Here is a 23,344-nt window from a genome sequence, read left to right on the forward strand (position 1 = left end):
AATATTAAAATCCCATCATTCACTAGGCTGCTGTTGAATTAACACTTTGACAGACACAATCATTTTGGCTTCATCACATCAAACAGACACATGTTCATACATGTTGGATTATTTCACATGTGCACAGACTTTATGTCATTCAACATGAATCATGTCTCATGTCGGAGTTTTAATAAAGTTTGTTGAATGTGAACAATGATCAGCTGTTATTGATGAATGTGTTTTGATGTGGATCTTCATCAGTTTGCTCGTCTTCATGGATCCACACAAAATCTAAATGATCACAAACATTTTCCATGAAAATAAAAAAACAAACCAAAGAGAAAGATCAGAAAATAATGAACTCTCTTTACACACGTGGAAAAGTCGACAGTAGAAATAAAAATGAGTGAGAAGTAAAAGCAGAAATAAACGAAGCTTTAGAAAAACGAGTTGAACAGTTAAATTCAACAACATGACAAATCAAATCTTTATCTGTAACTGCTCTGATCCACGGTCACAGACACATTCACAGGTAACAGCTTCAGTGAGGACGGATCTACAGTGTGAAAGTATGGAAACATCTTCTGAGTGAAAGTGACTCTGAAGGTGTGAATGTGTTTGTTAGTATCAAGATCAGAGAACGACACTTCTCCTCTGTTCCAGTCCAGTTTCACTCTGATCCTCTGGATCTTCTTCACAGAGAGAACAGATAATCCTGATGGTGACAATGTGAAGTATTTACCTTCATAGAACCATATTCTCCATAATCCAGACAGTTTGTCTCTCTTCCTCTGGACAGACTCTGCTGACACACCCACTGCCCAGTTTGTACTGTCTCCAACCAGGACGTCCCAGCTGTGAGTCCCTGAGTTAAAACCCTCAGATCCCAGGACTGAGGCGTAATAATCAAACCTCTCTGGATTGTGAGGAAGCTTCTGTCTCTCTCCTCGTATCAAACTGATCAGATCTTCAGACAGGACGAGTCCTGGATGAGCAGAGTTTGGGTCCAGAACCACAGGACTGTAGGAGACCACGTCCTTCATCTTGTTCCAGATGTTGAAGCTCAGGTTGCCCAGATGTTTGGCCTCATCTATCAGAGCTCGTGAGGCCAGCTGTGGATCCTCCAGCAGGGGGCGCTGCTGGACTCGTTCCACCGCAGCCTTGTAGTTGAGCAGGAACGAGACGTCTTCAGCTCTCAGCTCGTCCTCTGTGGTTGTGATTGTGTCTGAAAGAGCCGTTATGTCTCTGCTCAGAGCCTCAATCTTCTCCTTCATCTCCCGACTCTTCTGCTCCTCTTCCTCCCTCAGTGCAGCCATCCTGGCCTCCTCTTCCTCCTCCAGAAACTGGTGAAGCTTTTTAAACTGCTCCTTGATCTGCGTCTCTGTGCGTCCGGCCTGGACCTTAATGAGTCCTGCTGTTCGTTCAAACGCTTCTTGAACACGTTGAAAACACTCTAACTTCCTCTTCAGGGGCTCCAGAGTTTCCTGAAGCTGCTTCTTGTGTTGTTGTGCAGCTTCATCGATGGGTCTGAATCTGTGGTCGGTGTGTTTTTCTGAATCTCTGCAGACGAGACACACTGGCTGCTGATGGTCCAGACAGAAGAGTCTGAGTTTCTCTGAGTGCAGACTGCAGAGAGCATGTGAAGAGCTCTGATCTCTCTCCTGTGAGAAGGTCTCACACAGGTTCTTTAACGCCAGGTTAATAGGTGGGCGGTCCATTGAAAATCTTCTCTTACAAAGTGGACAGTCTTTTACTTCTTTGTCTTTCCACCAGCTCTTCACACAGTCTTTACAGAAGCTGTGGCTACATGACAGAAGGACAGGATCTCTGAAGACATCATGACAGACGGGACAGCAGAGATCCTCTTCTAATCTGGAAGCCATTGAGTCTCCAGGTGAAGCTGAAAACAGACAGTACAGTCAGTCACAGCTCCTCCAGCTTCACTGAGTTTACTTTCACTTTGAGTCGAGGTGTTTGTTAAACTCACGGTCAGTGTGTGGAGCGTCGGCAGGTTGTAGGTTTCCTCTTGTCTCCTGTAGTTGGACTCACTCAGAGGATTTTTGGTTAACTTTGGTTTGGACGGTGAATGTGATCGTCTGGTTTTCGTCCTGCGTCTCTTCGGTGACAAACAGAGGTTTCCTGGTTCGTCTCAGACGTGTCAGGAGAGGGTGGAGCTCAAGATGCTGGATGATAAAACCTGTAAAACCTGAAACAAATGAACAACCAGCTCTGCTTCCAGTAAGAACTACATGCACCACCCTTATGGACGGCACTTTAACACTTGAACTCTTAACTGTGCCAGATTCATCTGTCTGTGTGATGTCAACGGTTCATGTGCAATATGTTCCACCATTCAGACCGTGACCTCGAAACACATACAAGCTGGAGGTACAGCAGCACCGAGCACTACACACACACCTAGAACAGACCATGGGCTTCCACTAATCTCTGCAACTTGTCTTCTTCTGTGTGTCTTGCAGTAACGTGTCACAGTCAACTTACTCTGCCCCCTATAGGCAGGTGCAACAATGTGTAATTGACCCCAGAACTAAGTATTACAGTGTGTTAGTAAACCAGCTGCTCAATTAAAGGGATTGGACATGTGATAACAACACAAATCTTTTTACAGGAGCCACAAATACATTCAGTCTTTACACCGTAGACATTAGTTTCATTACATTCATGTGTTTCTATATGTGATTATTCCTCACACTTAAGTATTGCATGTTACTTATTACTTGCTGATGTCTTTTGACTCTTGCTGCTGTAATACTGCAAATGTCCCCATTGTGGGACTAATGAAGGATTATCTTATCTTATCTTATCTTAACTTATCTTATCTTAACTTATCTTAACTTATCTTATCTTATCTTATCTTAACTTATCTTATCTTATCTTAACTTATCTTATCTTAACTTATCTTAACTTATCTTATCTTAACTTATCTTATCTTATCTTAACTTATCTGATCTGATCTGATGTTATTGATGACTCAGCATGAACTTTATCATGTGATGAATCGTGTGTCGGCCATGACCCTCACTTTTGAGAATGTTAGCTAACAAGGCTAATGCTAACGGAGCTAACACTACACTCGGTGACGACACAACTAGGAAGGAGCGGTCAGAAACAAGATGGCTGCAGACTGTGGTCACTCTACTACTGAACGTTTGTGTGTCACAGCAGCAGGAGACGTTTCAACATGAAGCAGAACATGAACAGGACCACATTAGATTATGTTTGTGAAAAACAGGAGTCGATGCACATTCAGCATTTAGGAGGAATTGAAATGTTGAAGCTGAACTAAACCTCTGTTGGTTTGTTGTTGAGGAATGAAAACACTTTGACACACACAATCATTTGGCTTCATATTTACATTTCAAGTTCAAAAAGGTCCAAACTCTGTTTCTGTCGGAGACTTTTTATTATTTTTCATCCCAATATTAAAATCCCATCATTCACTAGGCTGCTGTTGAATCAACACTTTGACAGACACAATCATTTTGGCTTCATCACATCAAACAGACACATGTTCATACATGTTGGATTATTTCACATGTGCACAGACTTTATGTCATTCAACATGAATCATGTCTCATGTCTGAGTTTTAATAAAGTTTGTTGAATGTGAACAATGATCAGCTGTTATTGATGAATGTGTTTTCATGTGGATCTTCATCAGTTTGCTCGTCTTCATGGATCCACACAAAATCTAAATGATCACAAACATTTTCCATGAAAATAAAAAAACAAACCAAAGAGAAAGATCAGAAAATAATGAACTCTCTTTACACACGTGGAAAAGTCGACAGTAGAAATAAAAATGAGTGAGAAGTAAAAGCAGAAATAAACGAAGCTTTAGAAAAACGAGTTGAACAGTTAAATTCAACAACATGACAAATCAAATCTTTATCTGTAACTGCTCTGATCCACGGTCACAGACACATTCACAGGTAACAGCTTCAGTGAGGACGGATCTACAGTGCCAAAGTATGGAAACATCTTCTGAGTGAAAGTGTCTCTGAAGGTGTGAATGTGTTTGTTAGTATCAAGATCAGAGAACGACACTTCTCCTCTGTTCCAGTCCAGTTTCACTCTGATCCTCTGGATCTTCTTCACAGAGAGATCAGATGATCCTGATGGTGACACTGCTGAGTATTTACCTTCAGAGAACCATATTCCCCATAATCCAGACAGTTTGTATCCCTTCCTCTGGACAGACTCTGCTGACACACCCACTGCCCAGTTTGTACTGTCTCCAACCAGGACGTCCCAGCTGTGAGTCCCTGAGTTAAAACCCTCAGATCCCAGGACTAAGGCGTAATAATCAAACCTCTCTGGATTGTGAGGAAGCTTCTGTCTCTCTCCTCGTCTCAAACTGATCAGATCTTCAGACAGGACGAGTTCTGGATGAGCAGAGTTTGGGTCCAGAACCACAGGACTGTAGGAGACCAGGTCCTTCATCTTGTTCCAGATGTTGAAGCTCAGGTTGCCCAGATGTTTGGCCTCATCTATCAGAGCTCCTGAGGCCAGCTGTGGATCCTCCAGCAGGGGGCGCTGCTGGACTCGTTCCACCGCAGCCTTGTAGTTGAGCAGGAACGAGACGTCTTCAGCTCTCAGCTCGTCCTCTGTGGTTGTGATTGTGTCTGAAAGAGCCGTTATGTCTCTGCTCAGAGCCTCAATCTTCTCCTTCATCACCCGACTCTTCTGCTCCTCTTCCTCCCTCAGTGCAGCCATCCTGGCCTCCTCTTCCTCCTCCAGAAACTGGTGAAGCTTTTTAAACTGCTCCTTGATCTGCGTCTCTGTGTGTCCGGCCTGGACCTGAATGTGTCCTGCTGTTTGTTCAAACTCTTCTTGAACATGTTGAAAACACTTTAACTTCCTCTTCAGGGGCTCCAGAGTTTCCTGAAGCTGCTTCTTGTGTTGTTGTGCAGCTTCATCGATGGGTCTGAATCTGTGGTCGGTGTGTTTTTCTGAATCTCTGCAGACGACACACACTGGCTGCTGATGGTCCAGACAGAAGAGTCTGAGTTTCTCTGAGTGCAGACTGCAGAGAGCATGTGAAGAGCTCTGATCTCTCTCCTGTGAGAAGGTCTCACACAGGTTCTTTAACGCCAGGTTCAGAGGTGGGCGGTCCATTGAAAATCTTCTCTTACAAAGTGGACAGTCTTTTACTTCTTTGTCTTTCCACCAGCTCTTCACACAGTCTTTACAGAAGCTGTGGCTACATGACAGAAGGACAGGATCTCTGAAGACATCATGACAGACGGGACAGCAGAGATCCTCTTCTAATCTGGAAGCCATTGAGTCTCCAGGTGAAGCTGAAAACAGACAGTACAGTCAGTCACAGCTCCTCCAGCTTCACTGAGTTTACTTTCACTTTGAGTCGAGGTGTTTGTTAAACTCACGGTCAGTGTGTGGAGCGTCGGCAGGTTGTAGGTTTCCTCTTGTCTCCTGTAGCTGGACTCACTCAGAGGACGTTTGGTTTGGTTTGGACGGTGAATGTGATCGTCTGGTTTTCGTCCTGCGTCTCTTCGGTGACGAACAGATGTTTCCTGGTTCGTCTCAGACGTGTCAGGAGAGGGTGGAGCTCGAGAGGCTGGATGATAAAACCTGTAAAACCTGAAACAAATGAACAACCAGCTCTGCTTCCAGTAAGAACTACATGCACCACCCTTATGGACGGCACTTTAACACTTGAACTCTTAACTGTGCCAGATTCATCTGTCTGTGTGATGTCAACGGTTCATGTGCAATATGTTCCACCATTCAGACCGTGACCTCGAAACACATACAAGCTGGAGGTACAGCAGCACCGAGCACTACACACACACCTAGAACAGACCATGGGCTTCCACTAATCTCTGCAACTTGTCTTCTTCTGTGTGTCTTGCAGTAACGTGTCACAGTCAACTTACTCTGCCCCCTATAGGCAGGTGCAACAATGTGTAATTGACCCCAGAACTAAGTATTACAGTGTGTTAGTAAACCAGCTGCTCAATTAAAGGGATTGGACATGTGATAACAACACAAATCTTTTTACAGGAGCCACAAATACATTCAGTCTTTACACCGTAGACATGAGTTTCATTACATTCATGTGTTTCTATATGTGATTATTCCTCACACTTAAGTATTGCATGTTACTTATTACTTGCTGATGTCTTTTGACTCTTGCTGCTGTAATACTGCAAATGTCCCCATTGTGGGACTAATGAAGGATTATCTTATCTTATCTTATCTTAACTTATCTTATCTTAACTTATCTTAACTTATCTTATCTTATCTTATCTTAACTTATCTTATCTTATCTTAACTTATCTTATCTTAACTTATCTTAACTTATCTTATCTTAACTTATCTTATCTTATCTTAACTTATCTGATCTGATCTGATGTTATTGATGACTCAGCATGAACTTTATCATGTGATGAATCGTGTGTCGGCCATGACCCTCACTTTTGAGAATGTTAGCTAACAAGGCTAATGCTAACGGAGCTAACACTACACTCGGTGACGACACAACTAGGAAGGAGCGGTCAGAAACAAGATGGCTGCAGACTGTGGTCACTCTACTACTGAACGTTTGTGTGTCACAGCAGCAGGAGACGTTTCAACATGAAGCAGAACATGAACAGGACCACATTAGATTATGTTTGTGAAAAACAGGAGTCGATGCACATTCAGCATTTAGGAGGAATTGAAATGTTGAAGCTGAACTAAACCTCTGTTGGTTTGTTGTTGAGGAATGAAAACACTTTGACACACACAATCATTTGGCTTCATATTTACATTTCAAGTTCAAAAAGGTCCAAACTCTGTTTCTGTCGGAGACTTTTTATTATTTTTCATCCCAATATTAAAATCCCATCATTCACTAGGCTGCTGTTGAATCAACACTTTGACAGACACAATCATTTTGGCTTCATCGCATCAAACAGACACATGTTCATACATGTTGGATTATTTCACATGTGCACAGACTTTATGTCATTCAACATGAATCATGTCTCATGTCGGAGTTTTAATAAAGTTTGTTGAATGTGAACAATGATCAGCTGTTATTGATGAATGTGTTTTGATGTGGATCTTCATCAGTTTGCTCGTCTTCATGGATCCACACAAAATCTAAATGATCACAAACATTTTCCATGAAAATAAAAAAACAAACCAAAGATAAAGATCAGAAAATAATGAACTCTCTTTACACACGTGGAAAAGTCGACAGTAGAAATAAAAATGAGTGAGAAGTAAAAGCAGAAATAAACAAAGCTTTAGAAAAACGAGTTGAACAGTTAAATTCAACAACATGACAAATCAAATCTTTATCTGTAACTGCTCTGATCCACGGTCACAGACACATTCACAGGTAACAGCTTCAGTGAGGACGGATCTACAGTGTGAAAGATTGGAAACATCTTCTGAGTGAAAGTGTCTCTGAAGGTGTGAATGTGTTTGTTAGTATCAGGATCAGAGAACGACACTTCTCCTCTGTTCCAGTCCAGTTTCACTCTGATCCTCTGGATCTTCTTCACAGAGAGAGCAGATGATCCTGATGGTGACAATGTGTAGTATTTACCTTTAGAGAACCATATTCTCCATAATCCAGACCGAATGTCTCCCTTCCTCTGGACAGACTCTGCTGACACACCCACTGCCCAGTTTGTACTGTCTCCAACCAGGACGTCCCAGCTGTGAGTCCCTGAGTTAAAACCCTCAGATCCCAGGACTGAGTGGTATTTATCAAACCTCTCTGGATTGTCAGGAAGCTTCTGTTTCTCTCCTGGTCTCAAACTGATCAGATCTTCAGACAGGACGAGTTCTGGATGAGCAGAGTTTGGGTCCAGAACCACAGGACTGTAGGAGACCAGGTCCTTCATCTTGTTCCAGATGTTGAAGCTCAGGTTGCCCAGATGTTTGGCCTCATCTATCAGAGCTCCTGAGGCCAGCTGTGGATCCTCCAGCAGGGGGCGCTGCTGGACTCGTTCCACCGCAGCCTTGTAGTTGAGCAGGAACGAGACGTCTTCAGCTCTCAGCTCGTCCTCTGTGGTTGTGATTGTGTCTGAAAGAGCCGTTATGTCTCTGCTCAGAGCCTCAATCTTCTCCTTCATCACCCGACTCTTCTGCTCCTCTTCCTCCCTCAGTGCAGCCATCCTGGCCTCCTCTTCCTCCTCCAGAAACTGGTGAAGCTTTTTAAACTGCTCCTTGATCTGCGTCTCTGTGTGTCCGGCCTGGACCTGAATGTGTCCTGCTGTTCGTTCAAACGCTTCTTGAACACGTTGAAAACACTTTAACTTCCTCTTCAGGGGCTCCAGAGTTTCCTGAAGCTGCTTCTTGTGTTGTTGTGCAGCTTCATCGATGGGTCTGAATCTGTGGTCGGTGTGTTTTTCTGAATCTCTGCAGACGACACACACTGGCTGCAGATGGTCCAGACAGAAGAGTCTGAGTTTCTCTGAGTGCAGACTGCAGAGAGCATGTGAAGAGCTCTGATCTCTCTCCTGTGAGAAGGTCTCACACAGGTTCTTTAACACCAGGTTCAGAGATGGTTCTGATTTTGAAGCTCTTCTCTTACAAAGTGGACAGTCTTTTACTTCTTTGTCTTTCCACCAGCTCTTCACACAGTCTTTACAGAAGCTGTGGCTACATGACAGAATGACAGGATCTCTGAAGACATCATGGCAGACGGGACAGCAGAGATCCTCTTCTAATCTGGAAGCCATTGAGTCTCCAGGTGAAGCTGAAAACAGACAGTACAGTCAGTCACAGCTCCTCCAGCTTCACTTTGAGTCGAGGTGTTTGTTAAACTCACGGTCAGTGTGTGGAGCGTCGGCAGGTTGTAGGTTTCCTCTTCTCTCCTGTAGCTGGACTCACTCAGAGGACGTTTGGTTTGGTTTGGACGGTGAATGTGATCGTCTGGTTTTCGTCCTGCGTCTCTTCGGTGACGAACAGAGGTTTCCTGGTTCGTCTCAGACGTGTCAGGAGAGGGTGGAGCTCAAGATGCTGGATGATAAAACCTGTAAAACCTGAAACAAATGAACAACCAGCTCTGCTTCCAGTAAGAACTACATGCACCACCCTTATGGACGGCACTTTAACACTTGAACTCTTAACTGTGCCAGATTCATCTGTCTGTGTGATGTCAACGGTTCATGTGCAATATGTTCCACCATTCAGACCGTGACCTCGAAACACATACAAGCTGGAGGTACAGCAGCACCGAGCACTACACACACACCTAGAACAGACCATGGGCTTCCACTAATCTCTGCAACTTGTCTTCTTCTGTGTGTCTTGCAGTAACGTGTCACAGTCAACTTACTCTGCCCCCTATAGGCAGGTGCAACAATGTGTAATTGACCCCAGAACTAAGTATTACAGTGTGTTAGTAAACCAGCTGCTCAATTAAAGGGATTGGACATGTGATAACAACACAAATCTTTTTACAGGAGCCACAAATACATTCAGTCTTTACACCGTAGACATGAGTTTCATTACATTCATGTGTTTCTATATGTGATTATTCCTCACACTTAAGTATTGCATGTTACTTATTACTTGCTGATGTCTTTTGACTCTTGCTGCTGTAATACTGCAAATGTCCCCATTGTGGGACTAATGAAGGATTATCTTATCTTAACTTATCTTAACTTATCTTATCTTATCTTAACTTATCTTAACTTATCTTATCTTAACTTATCTTATCTGATGTTATTGATGACTCAGCATGAACTTTATCATGTGATGAATCGTGTGTCGGCCATGACCCTCACATTTGAGAATGTTAGCTAACAAGGCTAATGCTAACGGAGCTAACGCTACACTCGGTGACGACACAACTAGGAAGGAGCGGTCAGAAACAAGATGGCTGCAGACTGTGGTCACTCTACTACTGAACGTTTGTGTGTCACAGCAGCAGGAGACGTTTCAACATGAAGCAGAACATGAACAGGACCACATTAGATTATGTTTGTGAAAAACAGGAGTCGATGCACATTCAGCATTTAGGAGGAATTGAAATGTTGAAGCTGAACTAAACCTCTGTTGGTTTGTTGTTGAGGAATGAAAACACTTTGACACACACAATCATTTGGCTTCATATTTACATTTCAAGTTCAAAAAGGTCCAAACTCTGTTTCTGTCGGAGACTTTTTATTATTTTTCATCCCAATATTAAAATCCCATCATTCACTAGGCTGCTGTTGAATCAACACTTTGACAGACACAATCATTTTGGCTTCATCACATCAAACAGACACATGTTCATATATGTTGGATTATTTCACATGTGCACAGACTTTATGTCATTCAACATGAATCATGTCTCATGTCTGAGTTTTAATAAAGTTTGTTGAATGTGAACAATGATCAGCTGTTATTGATGAATGTGTTTTGATGTGGATCTTCATCAGTTTGCTCGTCTTCATGGATCCACACAAAATCTAAATGATCACAAACATTTTCCATGAAAATAAAAAAACAAACCAAAGATAAAGATCAGAAAATAATGAACTCTCTTTACACACGTGGAAAAGTCGACAGTAGAAATAAAAATGAGTGAGAAGTAAAAGCAGAAATAAACGAAGCTTTAGAAAAACGAGTTGAACAGTTAAATTCAACAACATGACAAATCAAATCTTTATCTGTAACTGCTCTGATCCACGGTCACAGACACATTCACAGGTAACAGCTTCAGTGGATCTCCAGTGCTAAAGTATGGAAACATCTTCTGAGTGAAAGTGTCTCTGAAGGTGTGAATGTGTTTGTTAGTATCAAGATCAGAGAACGACACTTCTCCTCTGTTCCAGTCCAGTTTCACTCTGATCCTCTGGATCTTCTTCACAGAGAGATCAGATGATCCTGATGATGACCATGCAAAGTATTTACCTTCATAGAACCATATTCCCCATAATCCAGACAGTTTGTCTCTCTTCCTCTGGACAGACTCTGCTGACACACCCACTGCCCAGTTTGTACTGTCTCCAACCAGGACGTCCCAGCTGTGAGTCCCTGAGTTAAAACCCTCAGATCCCAGGACTGAGTGGTAATAATCAAACCTCTCTGGATTGTCAGGAAGCTTCTGTCTCTCTCCTCGTATCAAACTGATCAGATCTTCAGACAGGACGAGTCCTGGATGAGCAGAGTTTGGGTCCAGAACCACAGGACTGTAGGAGACCAGGTCCTTCATCTTGTTCCAGATGTTGAAGCTCAGGTTGCCCAGATGTTTGGCCTCATCTATCAGAGCTCCTGAGGCCAGCTGTGGATCCTCCAGCAGGGGGCGCTGCTGGACTCGTTCCACCGCAGCCTTGTAGTTGAGCAGGAACGAGACGTCTTCAGCTCTCAGCTCGTCCTCTGTGGTTGTGATTGTGTCTGAAAGAGCCGTTATGTCTCTGCTCAGAGCCTCAATCTTCTCCTTCATCACCCGACTCTTCTGCTCCTCTTCCTCCCTCAGTGCAGCCATCCTGGCCTCCTCTTCCTCCTCCAGAAACTGGTGAAGCTTTTTAAACTGCTCCTTGATCTGCGTCTCTGTGCGTCCGGCCTGGACCTGAATGTGTCCTGCTGTTCGTTCAAACTCTTCTTGAACACGTTGAAAACACTTTAACTTCCTCTTCAGGGGCTCCAGAGTTTCCTGAAGCTGCTTCTTGTGTTGTTGTGCAGCTTCATCGATGGGTCTGAATCTGTGGTCGGTGTGTTTTTCTGAATCTCTGCAGACGACACACACTGGCTGCTGATGGTCCAGACAGAAGAGTCTGAGTTTCTCTGAGTGCAGACTGCAGAGAGCATGTGAAGAGCTCTGATCTCTCTCCTGTGAGAAGGTCTCACACAGGTTCTTTAACGCCAGGTTCACAGGTGGTTCATCCTTTGAAGATCTTCTCTTACAAAGTGGACAGTCTTTTACTTCTTTGTCTTTCCACCAGCTCTTCACACAGTCTTTACAGAAGCTGTGGCTACATGACAGAATGACAGGATCTCTGAAGACATCATGGCAGATGGGACAGCAGAGACCCTCTTCTAATCTGGAAGCCATTGAGTCTCCAGGTGAAGCTGAAAACAGACAGTACAGTCAGTCACAGCTCCTCCAGCTTCACTGAGTTTTACTTTCACTTTGAGTCGAGGTGTTTGTTAAACTCACGGTCAGTGTGTGGAGCGTCGGCAGGTTGTAGGTTTCCTCTTCTCTCCTGTAGCTGGACTCACTCAGAGGACGTTTGGTTTGGTTTGGTTTGGTTTGGACGGTGAAGTTGATCGTCTGGTTTTCGTCCTGCGTCTCTTCAGTGACGAACAGATGTTTCCTGGTTCGTCTCAGACGTGTCAGGAGAGGGTGGAGCTCGAGAGGCTGGATGATAAAACCTGTAAAACCTGAAACAAATGAACAACCAGCTCTGCTTCCAGTAAGAACTACATGCACCACCCTTATGGACGGCACTTTAACACTTGAACTCTTAACTGTGCCAGATTCATCTGTCTGTGTGATGTCAACGGTTCATGTGCAATATGTTCCACCATTCAGACCGTGACCTCGAAACACATACAAGCTGGAGGTACAGCAGCACCGAGCGCTACACACACACCTAGAACAGACCATGGGCTTCCACTAATCTCTGCAACTTGTCTTCTTCCGTGTGTCTTGCAGTAAAGTGTCACAGTCAACTTACTCTGCCCCCTATAGGCAGGTGCAACAATGTGTAATTGACCCCAGAACTAAGTATTACAGTGTGTTAGTAAACCAGCTGCTCAATTAAAGGGATTGGACATGTGATAACAACACAAATCTTTTTACAGGAGCCACAAATACATTCAGTCTTTACACCGTAGACATGAGTTTCATTACATTCATGTGTTTCTATATGTGATTATTCCTCACACTTAAGTATTGCATGTTACTTATTACTTGCTGATGTCTTTTGACTCTTGCTGCTGTAATACTGCAAATGTCCCCATTGTGGGACTAATGAAGGATTATCTTATCTTAACTTATCTTAACTTATCTTAACTTATCTTAACTTATCTTATCTTATCTTATCTTAACTTATCTTATCTTAACTTATCTTATCTTAACTTATCTTAACTTATCTTATCTTATCTTAACTTATCTTAACTCATCTTATCTTAACTTATCTTATCTTAACTTATCTTATCTTAACTTATCTGATGTTACTGATGACTCAGCATGAACTTTATCATGTGATGAATCGTGTGTCGGCCATGACCCTCACTTTTGAGAATGTTAGCTAACAAGGCTAATGCTAACGGAGCTAACGCTACACTCGGTGACGTCACAACTAGGGAGGAGCGGTCAGAAACAAGATGGCTGCAGACTGTGGTCACTCTACTACTGAACGTTTGTGTGTCACAGCAGCAGGAGACGTTTCAACATGAAGCAGAACATGAACAGGACCACATTAGATTATGTTTGTGAAAAACAGGAGTCGATGCACATTCAGCATTTAGGAGGAATTGAAATGTTGAAGCTGAACTAAACCTCTGTTGGTTTGTTGTTGAGGAATGAAAACACTTTGACACACACAATCATTTGGCTTCATATTTACATTTCAAGTTCAAAAAGGTCCAAACTCTGTTTCTGTCGGAGACTTTTTATTATTTTTCATCCCAATATTAAAATCCCATCATTCACTAGGCTGCTGTTGAATCAACACTTTGACAGACACAATCATTTTGGCTTCATCACATCAAACAGACACATGTTCATACATGTTGGATTATTTCACATGTGCACAGACTTTATGTCATTCAACATGAATCATGTCTCATGTCTGAGTTTTAATAAAGTTTGTTGAATGTGAACAATGATCAGCTGTTATTGATGAATGTGTTTTCATGTGGATCTTCATCAGTTTGCTCGTCTTCATGGATCCACACAAATTCTAAATGATCACAAACATTTTCCATGAAAATAAAAAAACAAACCAAAGAGAAAGATCAGAAAATAATGAACTCTCTTTACACACGTGGAAAAGTCGACAGTAGAAATAAAAATGAGTGAGAAGTAAAAGCAGAAATAAACGAAGCTTTAGAAAAACGAGTTGAACAGTTAAATTCAACAACATGACAAATCAAATCTTTATCTGTAACTGCTCTGATCCACAAACACATTCACAGGTAACAGCTTCAGTGAGGACGGATCTCCAGTGTGAAAGATTGGAAACATCTTCTGAGTGAAAGTGTCTCTGAAGGTGTGAATGTGTTTGTTAGTATCAGGATCAGAGAACGACACTTCTCCTCTGTTCCAGTCCAGTTTCACTCTGATCCTCTGGATCTTCTTCACAGGGAGAACAGATAATCCTGATGATGACACTGTGTAGTATTTACCTTCATAGAAACATATTCTCCATAATCCAGACAGTTTGTATCCCTTCCTCTGGACAGACTCTGCTGACACACCCACTGCCCAGTTTGTACTGTCTCCAACCAGGACGTCCCAGCTGTGAGTCCCTGAGTTAAAACCCTCAGATCCCAGGACTGAGGCGTATTCATCAAACCTCTCTGGATTGTGAGGAAGCTTCTGTTTCTTTCTTCCTCTCAAACTGATCAGATCTTCAGACAGGACGAGTCCTGGATGAGCAGAGTTTGGGTCCAGAACCACAGGACTGTAGGAGACCAGGTCCTTCATCTTGTTCCAGATGTTGAAGCTCAGGTTGCCCAGATGTTTGGCCTCATCTATCAGAGCTCCTGAGGCCAGCTGTGGATCCTCCAGCAGGGGGCGCTGCTGGACTCGTTCCACCGCAGCCTTGTAGTTGAGCAGGAACGAGACGTCTTCAGCTCTCAGCTCGTCCTCTGTGGTTGTGATTGTGTCTGAAAGAGCCGTTATGTCTCTGCTCAGAGCCTCAATCTTCTCCTTCATCACCCGACTCTTCTGCTCCTCTTCCTCCCTCAGTGCAGCCATCCTGGCCTCCTCTTCCTCCTCCAGAAACTGGTGAAGCTTTTTAAACTGCTCCTTGATCTGCGTCTCTGTGCGTCTGGCCTGGACCTGAATGTGTCCTGCTGTTCGTTCAAACTCTACTTGAACACGTTGAAAACACTTTAACTTCCTCTTCAGGGGCTCCAGAGTTTCCTGAAGCTGCTTCTTGTGTTGTTGTGCAACTTCATCGATGGGTCTGAATCTGTGGTCGGTGTGTTTTTCTGAATCTCTGCAGACGACACACACTGGCTGCTGATGGTCCAGACAGAAGAGTCTGAGTTTCTCTGAGTGCAGACTGCAGAGAACATGTGAAGAGCTCTGATCTCTCTCCTGTGAGAAGGTCTCACACAGGTTCTTTAACGCCAGGTTCAGAGGTGGTTCTTCCATTGAAGATCTTCTCTTACAAAGTGGACAGTCTTTTACTTCTTTGTCTTTCCACCAGCTCTTCACACAGTCTTTACAGAAGCTGTGACTACATGACAGAAGGACAGGATCTCTGAAGACATCATGGCAGACGGGACAGCAGAGACCCTCTTCTAATCTGGAAGCCATTGAGTCTCCAGGTGAAGCTGAAAACAGACAGTACAGTCAGTCACAGCTCCTCCAGCTTCACTTTGAGTCGAGGTGTTTGTTAAACTCACGGTCAGTGTGTGGAGCGTCGGCAGGTTGTAGGTTTCCTCTTCTCTCCTGTAGCTGGACTCACTCAGAGGACGTTTGGTTTGGTTTGGACGGTGAATGTGATCGTCTGGTTCTCAGGCTGCGTCTCTTCAGTGACTAACAGAGGTTTCCTGGTTTCTCAGGTGTGTCAGGACACGATTGTAAAAAGTAATTCAAGCCTTGGATTTGATAACTGGTCAAAAGTCGTTTGGCAGCAACAAGCTCACACCGACAAAAGACTTGGTTGTGAAATGGCTGCTTGAATATGATTGTGTTCAAAGTTCAGAGCTTTACATGATCATGGCCTCGGATTGGAGCTGCTCATCTCATCCCAACGGCTGAAGCTGACAACTGCCCCAGGGTGCAATGAATCTGACGAGGCTAACCAAACAACATCGTCTGCAAAAATTAAATTCTAAAGTTTCCAAATTTAAGATTCTTCTTCCCCCGGCTGCACCTTGAAATCCTGTCCATGAAAATCCCAAACAGGACCAGACAAAGGGCAACGTTGGTGGAGTCCAATGGTGAAGTCCAGTTCCAGAATGATGCAGGTCTCACACTGTGCTCCTGCATTACTCTGCACTGGGCTCCCTGGGTTCATTCATACACCTTCTCCAAGTCCACAGAACCATGACCCCCCTTCACGAGGGTAAAAAGCTGGTGCACTGTTCCACAACCAGAATGGAACATGTGTTGCTCCGTCTGAATCTGACAATCAGAGACTTCTTTCCAGGACCCTGGCATAGACTTTCCCTTGGAGGCTGGGCAGTGTGATACCTTGGTAGTTTCCAGCCCCCTTTTTGAACAGGGGACCCAACTCAGCTGCTTCACTGGTACTGTCCTCTATCTCCGTGCAACACTGTGAACAACAACCCAACAACGTCCGGAGCCCTCAGCCACCTCTGCCTGGGACATGAGTGAGGCTTCTCCTGAGTCTTCAAACTCTGCATCATCCATAGAAGATGTATCGGACGGGTTCTGGATTTCCTCAAAGTGTCTTTGATTGTGTCTCAGTGGATTAAAAATGTCCTCCTCCTCTCCTCTCCTCTCTTTCCTCTCCTCTCTTTCCTCTCCTCTCCTCCTCCTCTCCTCCTCCTCTCCTCTCCCTCTCCTCTCCCTCCTTCATTTCCTGAGCTGAAATAGAATTGACTTCCTGATACAAGGTTAAATGAGTTTGATGTCAATTATCTGCGGAGACAGAGAGAGAAGTCAAATTAATGTTGACTCACAGCTAAACAACATCATGGTGTGTGTGTGTGTGTGTTTTACATCTGCCAAATAGAAACTAAAACAGGACCTAAAAACCACCTCCTCCATGTTAGCAGATGGGAGGTGGACCAAACTGAAAGAATCAAAGAAAACTTTAAATGAATGTTTATCAAAGATGGCTTCTGTCATCTTGGGAAGTTGTTTTCACAGTTATTTGATGACATAAAAACAAACAATCAGCACAAGATGTCAACATTGGTATGCAGAATGTTTGCTCTGATTCATGGTCCTGTTTTAATCATCTGCCTCTTTTCATTGTCTTAACATTTGTCTGCAGAATCTGCAGATATTCAGTCTTTGCTTCGATCGTCTCTCTCTCTCTCTGAATTGTTTCCTGCGTCTCTGGCAGCCACAGAAGAATATTCCTCACGTCCCCTGATTTACGATCTCCACATCAAACGCACCTTTGGGGATTGAGGCCAAAAAGCTGAGTTTGAACTGCACAGCACTTGTTGCCAAAACCACAATGTTGCTTTGCAGACTTCAGATGTTGACATTTGTGATGGTGAGTCTTCCGTCTCACGTCCACATCTTCCACGTTGACCGTGGTTTGTTTGCACAGTGAGATGCTGCTGCACCTCCTCCTGTGTCAGCTCCTCTGCAGTCGTCCAGACTCCACATCTTCCACATCTCGACTCCTGCGGTTCCTCTTGTGTAACACTGGAATAAAATAAACTCTGACTCTGCGGCTTTTTGTCCTAATTCTGATCTCAGAAAGTGATTGTGAGGGAAAACTGATGAGGAACTGTGTGTTTGTTTTGTCAACGTCAAAATTGCAAAAGTGCAAGTGGGCTCTGAGTCATCTGGGATATTTTCTCTTATCTGTGTGTGTGTGTGTGTGTGTGTGTGTGTGTCTTTGGCCGTCCCTACTCGAGGCAAACTGCCAGTCACACCACCAGCCAGGAATCAAGAGTGTGGGCGGACTCACTCACTCACACACACACACACACACACACACACACACACACACACACACATACACACACACACACACACACACACACACACACACACTTCAAAACACACAAAAGACTGAAAGAGAGAATTTCCCAGATGAGGAGAGTTATTGTCCATTCATTCCGGTCACCTCTCCAGAGAAACTCTCCCTCCTCAGTGTGTGTTTGTGTCTGTTTGTTTGTGTCTGTGTGTGTCTGTTTGTTTGTGTCTGTGTGTGTCTGTGTGTTTGTGCGTGTGCACCTACACACTGAGACATTTCACAGCTGTGGTCAGCAGTTCCTGGCGATGACTGTGTGAAGAAAACGTTCAAACTGTGAACCTAAGTCTCACATCAGAGGCTCCTCCTCTTCCTGGAAACAGTCATGTGACTCTGTCCAGATCAAAACAAACGACAGATTTATTTCTGTTATTACTACAAATATTCCCTCAGACTGTGAAGCTGTCGAGCTGCCCACACGTGTATTTGTCAGTAAAGCACATTAACCTGCCTCTTTATCATCTTCTACGTCAGTCACATGTTTCTTTGATTCATACAGTGTAACTTCACTGTATGAATCAATAAAAGACACCACATTAAGACTGAATACAGAATATCAAGCTTTAAGTTTGATATTTACTGGTTGTATGTTTCGAACCATTATTAAATTCTCCAGTATGTGACCAGCACTCTCTGCTGTTCAGTCATCAAACTGCACAGAGCTGAATCCTCCAGTCTGTTTAATTAATGTTGTAAATCTCTAATGATGATAATAAACAGTACACAATATAATATACATTACATTTAAATATATATTAGGGATGTGTGCAAAATAACACTTATTTTGTCAAACTGATCAAAGCCCAACTCAGATTGTTCCACAATCTATGAAAGTTCTCCCAAACTTTATTTCTGACATGAACCTGGTCAATATGACGACGACCCACAGTCCAACACGAGAGAACGAGTTTCATTCAACAATAAAGTCATATAACATTAGTCAAGTTTATTTTTTCTTTTTCTATAAAGATGACTTTACGCAATTGACGCAAACGCCGAGGAGGAGCCTCCAAACAAACATGGCGCCCTTCACGTACAGCAGACTTTCTCATTTACTGAGAACATCCGTCAACAAAGCTGCAGCTTCACGAACAGCGAGCGAAAGAAAACTCGGACCTGCGTGTTGTTTACAGCTCACACGCTGCCAGGTAACGTGACGTCTGCTCCCTCGACAACACGGCTAACGCTAGCTAACAACACGGCTAATGCTAGCTAACAACACAGCCAATGCTAGCTAACAACACGGCTAACACTAGCTAACAACACAGCCAACGCTAGCTAACAACACGGCTAATGCTAGCTAACAACACAGCCAATGCTAACTAACAACACAGCTAACACTAGCTAACAACACAGCCAATGCTAACTAACAACACAGCTAACACTAGCTAACAACACAGCCAACGCTAGCTAACAACACGGCTAATGCTAGCTAACAACACAGCCAATGCTAACTAACAACACGGCTAATGCTAGCTAACAACACGGCTAATGCTAGCTAACAACACAGCCAATGCTAGCTAACAACACAGCCAATGCTAACTAACAACACGGCTAATGCTAGCTAACAACACGGCTAATGCTAGCTAACAACACAGCCAATGCTAGCTAACAACACAGCTAATGCTAGTTAACAACACAGCCAATGCTAGCTAACAACACAGCCAATGCTAGCTAACAACACAGCCAATGCTAGCTAACAACACAGCCATTGCTAGCTAACAACACAGCCATTGCTAGCTAACAACACGGCTAATGCTGTTTCCAAAATAAAAGCAATAACTGTAAAAAAAATTATACAAGATTGGGAATATATTATAATAACATATACGTTTTCTATCCTGTTGTATTTTTATTTATATTAAATAATGTGTTGTACATGACGTGACACTAAAGATATTATTTATTTATCGTTGCTCTTTGTAAAGCCTTGAGTATTATTTTGAATCATACAACGGGAAGTATGTTTGTATTCAACCACATGTGACTCTGGCATTAAAAACAAGTTTAAAGAACTGTGACGCAAATAGTCTCACTAGTGAATAACTTGGTGAATAAATTCAACTGTTGGGGTTTTAATTAGTACGAATGCCATAAGACTCGATAAAATTAATTTATATTGCAATCAAAATGGCTTAATTCATATTTCACGAATCACATAATAATAATATGTAATACATCTGGTTTAAGCCATGTTGTTGAACCATTGACACATGACTGGAACTGATTTAACATCTAATCTAGAAGCCTAAACAGTAGACAATAAAAGAGCCGCAGTTTAATTCATTTTTCAAGTTGATCATCCAGCCCCTGAATGTAAAGCAGCTCCCCCTGTGTTCCCAGTCTTGTTTTGTGAATGTGATTGTTGTTGTGTTGCAGAGGTCAGCGGACAGTAACTTACAGGAGAGGCAGAAGCAGCAGATGTCCAGAGGTCTCCCCAAACAGAAGCCAATCACAGGAGTCAAACAGGTCATCGTCGTGGCCTCGGGGAAAGGTGGCGTGGGCAAGTCCACCACAGCAGGTGCAGCAGCAATCTCGTGAACTTCATTCTTCTACAGCAAACAGCCAAAGCTTAAACATGAGTGTATGCAATGTTTTAGAATGAAACCCTCTTCATTTTATTCTTCTTGTATTCATTTTTATTTTCTACTCGTTCAAATGTATGGAATTGCAGCAGTAGAGCTCAGTGAGGTGCATCTACAGATCTTTTGAAGTGGAACATTATTATTGAACCACATTTTAACCAGGCTGCTGTGTTCAGTTGGAGTCCAAGGTGTTTTATGGTCTGTATTTTTTTTTTTGTCTCTGCAGTGAATCTGGCACTTGGATTAATGGCCAACGATGCTGTAAGAACTCCTCTCTCATCATGCATTTATTTTCTTTGGTAATTTGGTAAATTGCGAATCTCTCTCTCTGAGCCACGTGACCTGTTCAGCTGGCCCAGTTTCAGAAAAGAAATCCCTGCTCTTACTTTATCCCACCGCTTTTCTTTGTTGGTAGTGTTTTCTGTAACTAAGCAACCGACAGCAGAGAAGACAATCTGCTTCCTGTTTGTACCACATGACCGGTGAAGGGTCACGTGATTTCAGATTATTGGTGATTTAGAGCTGAAACGTTTGTGTAGACGGGGTTTGGAAAACATATGAGTGTGGAAGCTGCTGCTCAATCACTCACTTCCTGTCTGTCAGCAGGAAGTTCACATCTCTGTCTTCCTTCTGAATTCTGATTCTTCTCTTCCTCTCAGACAAAGTCAGTCGGTTTGTTGGACGCTGACGTCTACGGTCCGTCGATCCCCAAACTGATGAACCTGAAGGGAAACCCAGAGCTCACTGACAGTACGGCATATAGTTTATCCTCCTTCCTCCATCTTTGTGACACAAACATCTCCTGATCCTCAGACTTGAATGTGTTGATAGTTGAGTGCAGTTAAAACACCTCAGAAGTTGTTGATAAATGCGATGAACATGATTCTCTGTCTTCCAGACAATCTGATGATCCCACTCACCAACTATGGGATTCCTTGGTGAGTCTTTCCACGCAAAATAGTGGATTCACTCTTCCTTGTCTTGTTCCGACTGACTTTTCTACGGCTCTGACCTCCGACCTCACCCCCTGCCCTCTTTTACTTCTCCTATCTCAGCATGTCGATGGGTTTCCTGGTGGAGGAAGTGGCTCCGATCGTGTGGAGGGGGCTGATGGTGATGTCAGCGATAGAGAAAATGCTCAGACAGGTTAGATTCTGTGTCTTTGTCTGATTTCAAGGAAGCACCGGCTGAAGTCGCATCAGCAGAGACTCAGACACTGTTCAGACCTGTTAACATCCGTCCTTACAAGTTCAGGTCTGAATGTCCTGAGATCCGATCACTCAGACCACATTCTTTTCACCGTGTGAACACAAATGTCTTGGGCCACATATGAAACATTGACCACTCAGCTGACGTCTCTGACCTGCTGTCGACACACACACACACACACACACACACACACACACACACACACACAAACAAACACGATGATGATCGGACACATCTGTAAACTCGGAGGAGACGTTTTAACAACAGGTGTGAACTTAAGGCCGTCCACTTGTGATGGGAACTTTCAGGACGGATGTTGATACCAGGTCTGAAAGGCGCCAACGTGTGTGTTCACATGTGTATTTGCTGGTATTTGTAGGTGGACTGGGGGTCGTTGGACTATTTGGTTGTCGACATGCCTCCCGGGACAGGAGACGTCCAACTGTCAATTACCCAAAACGTCCCGATAGCAGGTCAGACACAATAACAACACACTATATATTTACACATTTAAACAATACGCTCAATTCCATTAAACCCTAAAACTGAGTCTAAACCTTCAAACAGTAATTTACACCTGAGGACAGGGGAGAAGTCTTCTTTCTCCAGGATGTCCCCACTTTGTCCCACTTTAGATCTCGAGGGAATATCTGCAAATTTGGCTTCGTCCTTGCCTTGTCTCAAATTGACCATAACAAGCGTTTGTTGTACGACTTGTGTAGAATTGAATGACGTTATGCAGAAGTTTCTCAGTTTGAAGTCTCACTTGTTTGTTTTGTTGTGCAGGAGCTGTAATCGTGTCCACGCCGCAGGACATCGCTCTGCTGGACGCTCGCAGAGGAGCCGAGATGTTCAAGAAAGTTAATGTGCCGGTAATCTGTGTGTGTCAATGTAAACAGTTGGTTTTATTTACCGATGGCATGAAGTTACAGGAAGTTGAGAATGTTTTGTTATTTGTGTTTTGTTCCTGCAGGTTCTCGGTCTGGTTCAGAACATGAGCGTCTTCCAGTGTCCAAACTGTAACCACCAGACTCACATCTTCGGCTCTGACGGGGCCCGACAGCTCGCTGACACTCTGGGGGTCGAGTTATTGGGTAAGAGGATCACCGCTGTTCATTTCTTGGATTCTCTGCATTTTGTAAATATCAAGGTTTTTCTAAACTATTATTTTTCAGTAACATTTCTTACACACATCTTTGTTCTTCAACATCTGATTTTATCTCTGTCTGCCTCCAGGTGACGTTCCTCTTCACCTGAACATCAGAGAGACGTCAGACAGAGGACAACCAGTGGTCATCTCCTCCCCAGACAGCTCAGAGGTTTCTATTCTATCTGATTCTATTCTATATTGAAGATTAACGATAACATGATTATTTACTTCTGGTGTGTGTGTGTGTGTGTGTACACTCTCCAGGCGAAGGCGTACAGGAAGGTGGCGTCTGCTGTCGTCCAGAGAATAAAGGAGGTCAACACTTGATTGACAGCTGCGCCCCACAATCAGCTGTTTGACTGACAGGATGTAAACTGTGAACACGTTAGAGGCCGCATGACGCACAATAACCTGAACACATGTAGACACACACACAGACAGCAACGCACAAGATGTTGAATCTAAAGCAAGTTTGTTAGAGTCTAACTGAAGAAATATGATTCATGTAATAATTATGTGATGATATTTAATAAAACTACAGTGAACCGAAGTCTGTCTGTTGGTTTTCTAAATATTTTAAAATA

General features: G+C 43.4%; 6 protein-coding genes across 6 annotated transcripts; 1 reads left to right on the plus strand and 5 right to left on the minus strand.

Annotated features, from left to right (window-relative positions):
* Window positions 1-331: 331 nt before the first annotated feature.
* Window positions 332-2,108, minus strand: LOC138412479 (nuclear factor 7, brain-like). The gene is made up of 2 exons (XM_069536448.1): window positions 1,970-2,108; window positions 332-1,882 (listed from the first exon to the last, which is right to left on the minus strand). Exon 2 carries the CDS (start codon window positions 1,863-1,865, stop codon window positions 471-473), a length of 1,395 nt encoding a protein of 464 aa, XP_069392549.1. The 5' UTR covers window positions 1,866-1,882; window positions 1,970-2,108; the 3' UTR covers window positions 332-470.
* A 1,279-nt stretch (window positions 2,109-3,387) lies between these two features.
* Window positions 3,388-5,661, minus strand: LOC109646327 (nuclear factor 7, brain-like). The gene is made up of 2 exons (XM_069536447.1): window positions 5,391-5,661; window positions 3,388-5,303 (listed from the first exon to the last, which is right to left on the minus strand). Exon 2 carries the CDS (start codon window positions 5,284-5,286, stop codon window positions 3,892-3,894), a length of 1,395 nt encoding a protein of 464 aa, XP_069392548.1. The 5' UTR covers window positions 5,287-5,303; window positions 5,391-5,661; the 3' UTR covers window positions 3,388-3,891.
* A 1,140-nt stretch (window positions 5,662-6,801) lies between these two features.
* LOC138412478 (nuclear factor 7, brain-like) lies at window positions 6,802-8,939 on the minus strand. The gene is made up of 2 exons (XM_069536446.1): window positions 8,792-8,939; window positions 6,802-8,719 (listed from the first exon to the last, which is right to left on the minus strand). The coding sequence occupies exon 2, from the start codon at window positions 8,700-8,702 to the stop codon at window positions 7,308-7,310; it is 1,395 nt and encodes a 464-aa protein (XP_069392547.1). The 5' UTR covers window positions 8,703-8,719; window positions 8,792-8,939; the 3' UTR covers window positions 6,802-7,307.
* A 1,175-nt stretch (window positions 8,940-10,114) lies between these two features.
* On the minus strand, window positions 10,115-12,271 carry LOC138412480 (nuclear factor 7, brain-like). The gene is made up of 2 exons (XM_069536449.1): window positions 12,113-12,271; window positions 10,115-12,024 (listed from the first exon to the last, which is right to left on the minus strand). Exon 2 carries the CDS (start codon window positions 12,005-12,007, stop codon window positions 10,619-10,621), a length of 1,389 nt encoding a protein of 462 aa, XP_069392550.1. The 5' UTR covers window positions 12,008-12,024; window positions 12,113-12,271; the 3' UTR covers window positions 10,115-10,618.
* Window positions 12,272-13,551: 1,280 nt separating this feature from the next.
* Window positions 13,552-15,801, minus strand: LOC138412482 (E3 ubiquitin-protein ligase TRIM35-like). Its single transcript, XM_069536451.1, has 2 exons — window positions 15,538-15,801; window positions 13,552-15,465 (listed from the first exon to the last, which is right to left on the minus strand). The coding sequence occupies exon 2, from the start codon at window positions 15,446-15,448 to the stop codon at window positions 14,060-14,062; it is 1,389 nt and encodes a 462-aa protein (XP_069392552.1). The 5' UTR covers window positions 15,449-15,465; window positions 15,538-15,801; the 3' UTR covers window positions 13,552-14,059.
* A 2,846-nt stretch (window positions 15,802-18,647) lies between these two features.
* On the plus strand, window positions 18,648-23,310 carry nubpl (nucleotide binding protein-like). Its single transcript, XM_069536452.1, has 11 exons — window positions 18,648-18,964; window positions 20,196-20,337; window positions 20,628-20,662; window positions 21,061-21,151; window positions 21,300-21,339; window positions 21,457-21,547; window positions 21,990-22,083; window positions 22,397-22,482; window positions 22,584-22,704; window positions 22,847-22,929; window positions 23,025-23,310. Exons 1-11 carry the CDS (start codon window positions 18,674-18,676, stop codon window positions 23,085-23,087), a joined length of 1,137 nt encoding a protein of 378 aa, XP_069392553.1. The 5' UTR covers window positions 18,648-18,673; the 3' UTR covers window positions 23,088-23,310.
* Window positions 23,311-23,344: the final 34 nt, after the last annotated feature.

The sequence above is a fragment of the Paralichthys olivaceus genome, chromosome 12 (genome assembly GCF_024713975.1).
Source record: "Paralichthys olivaceus isolate ysfri-2021 chromosome 12, ASM2471397v2, whole genome shotgun sequence".
Lineage (NCBI taxonomy): Eukaryota > Metazoa > Chordata > Actinopteri > Pleuronectiformes > Paralichthyidae > Paralichthys > Paralichthys olivaceus.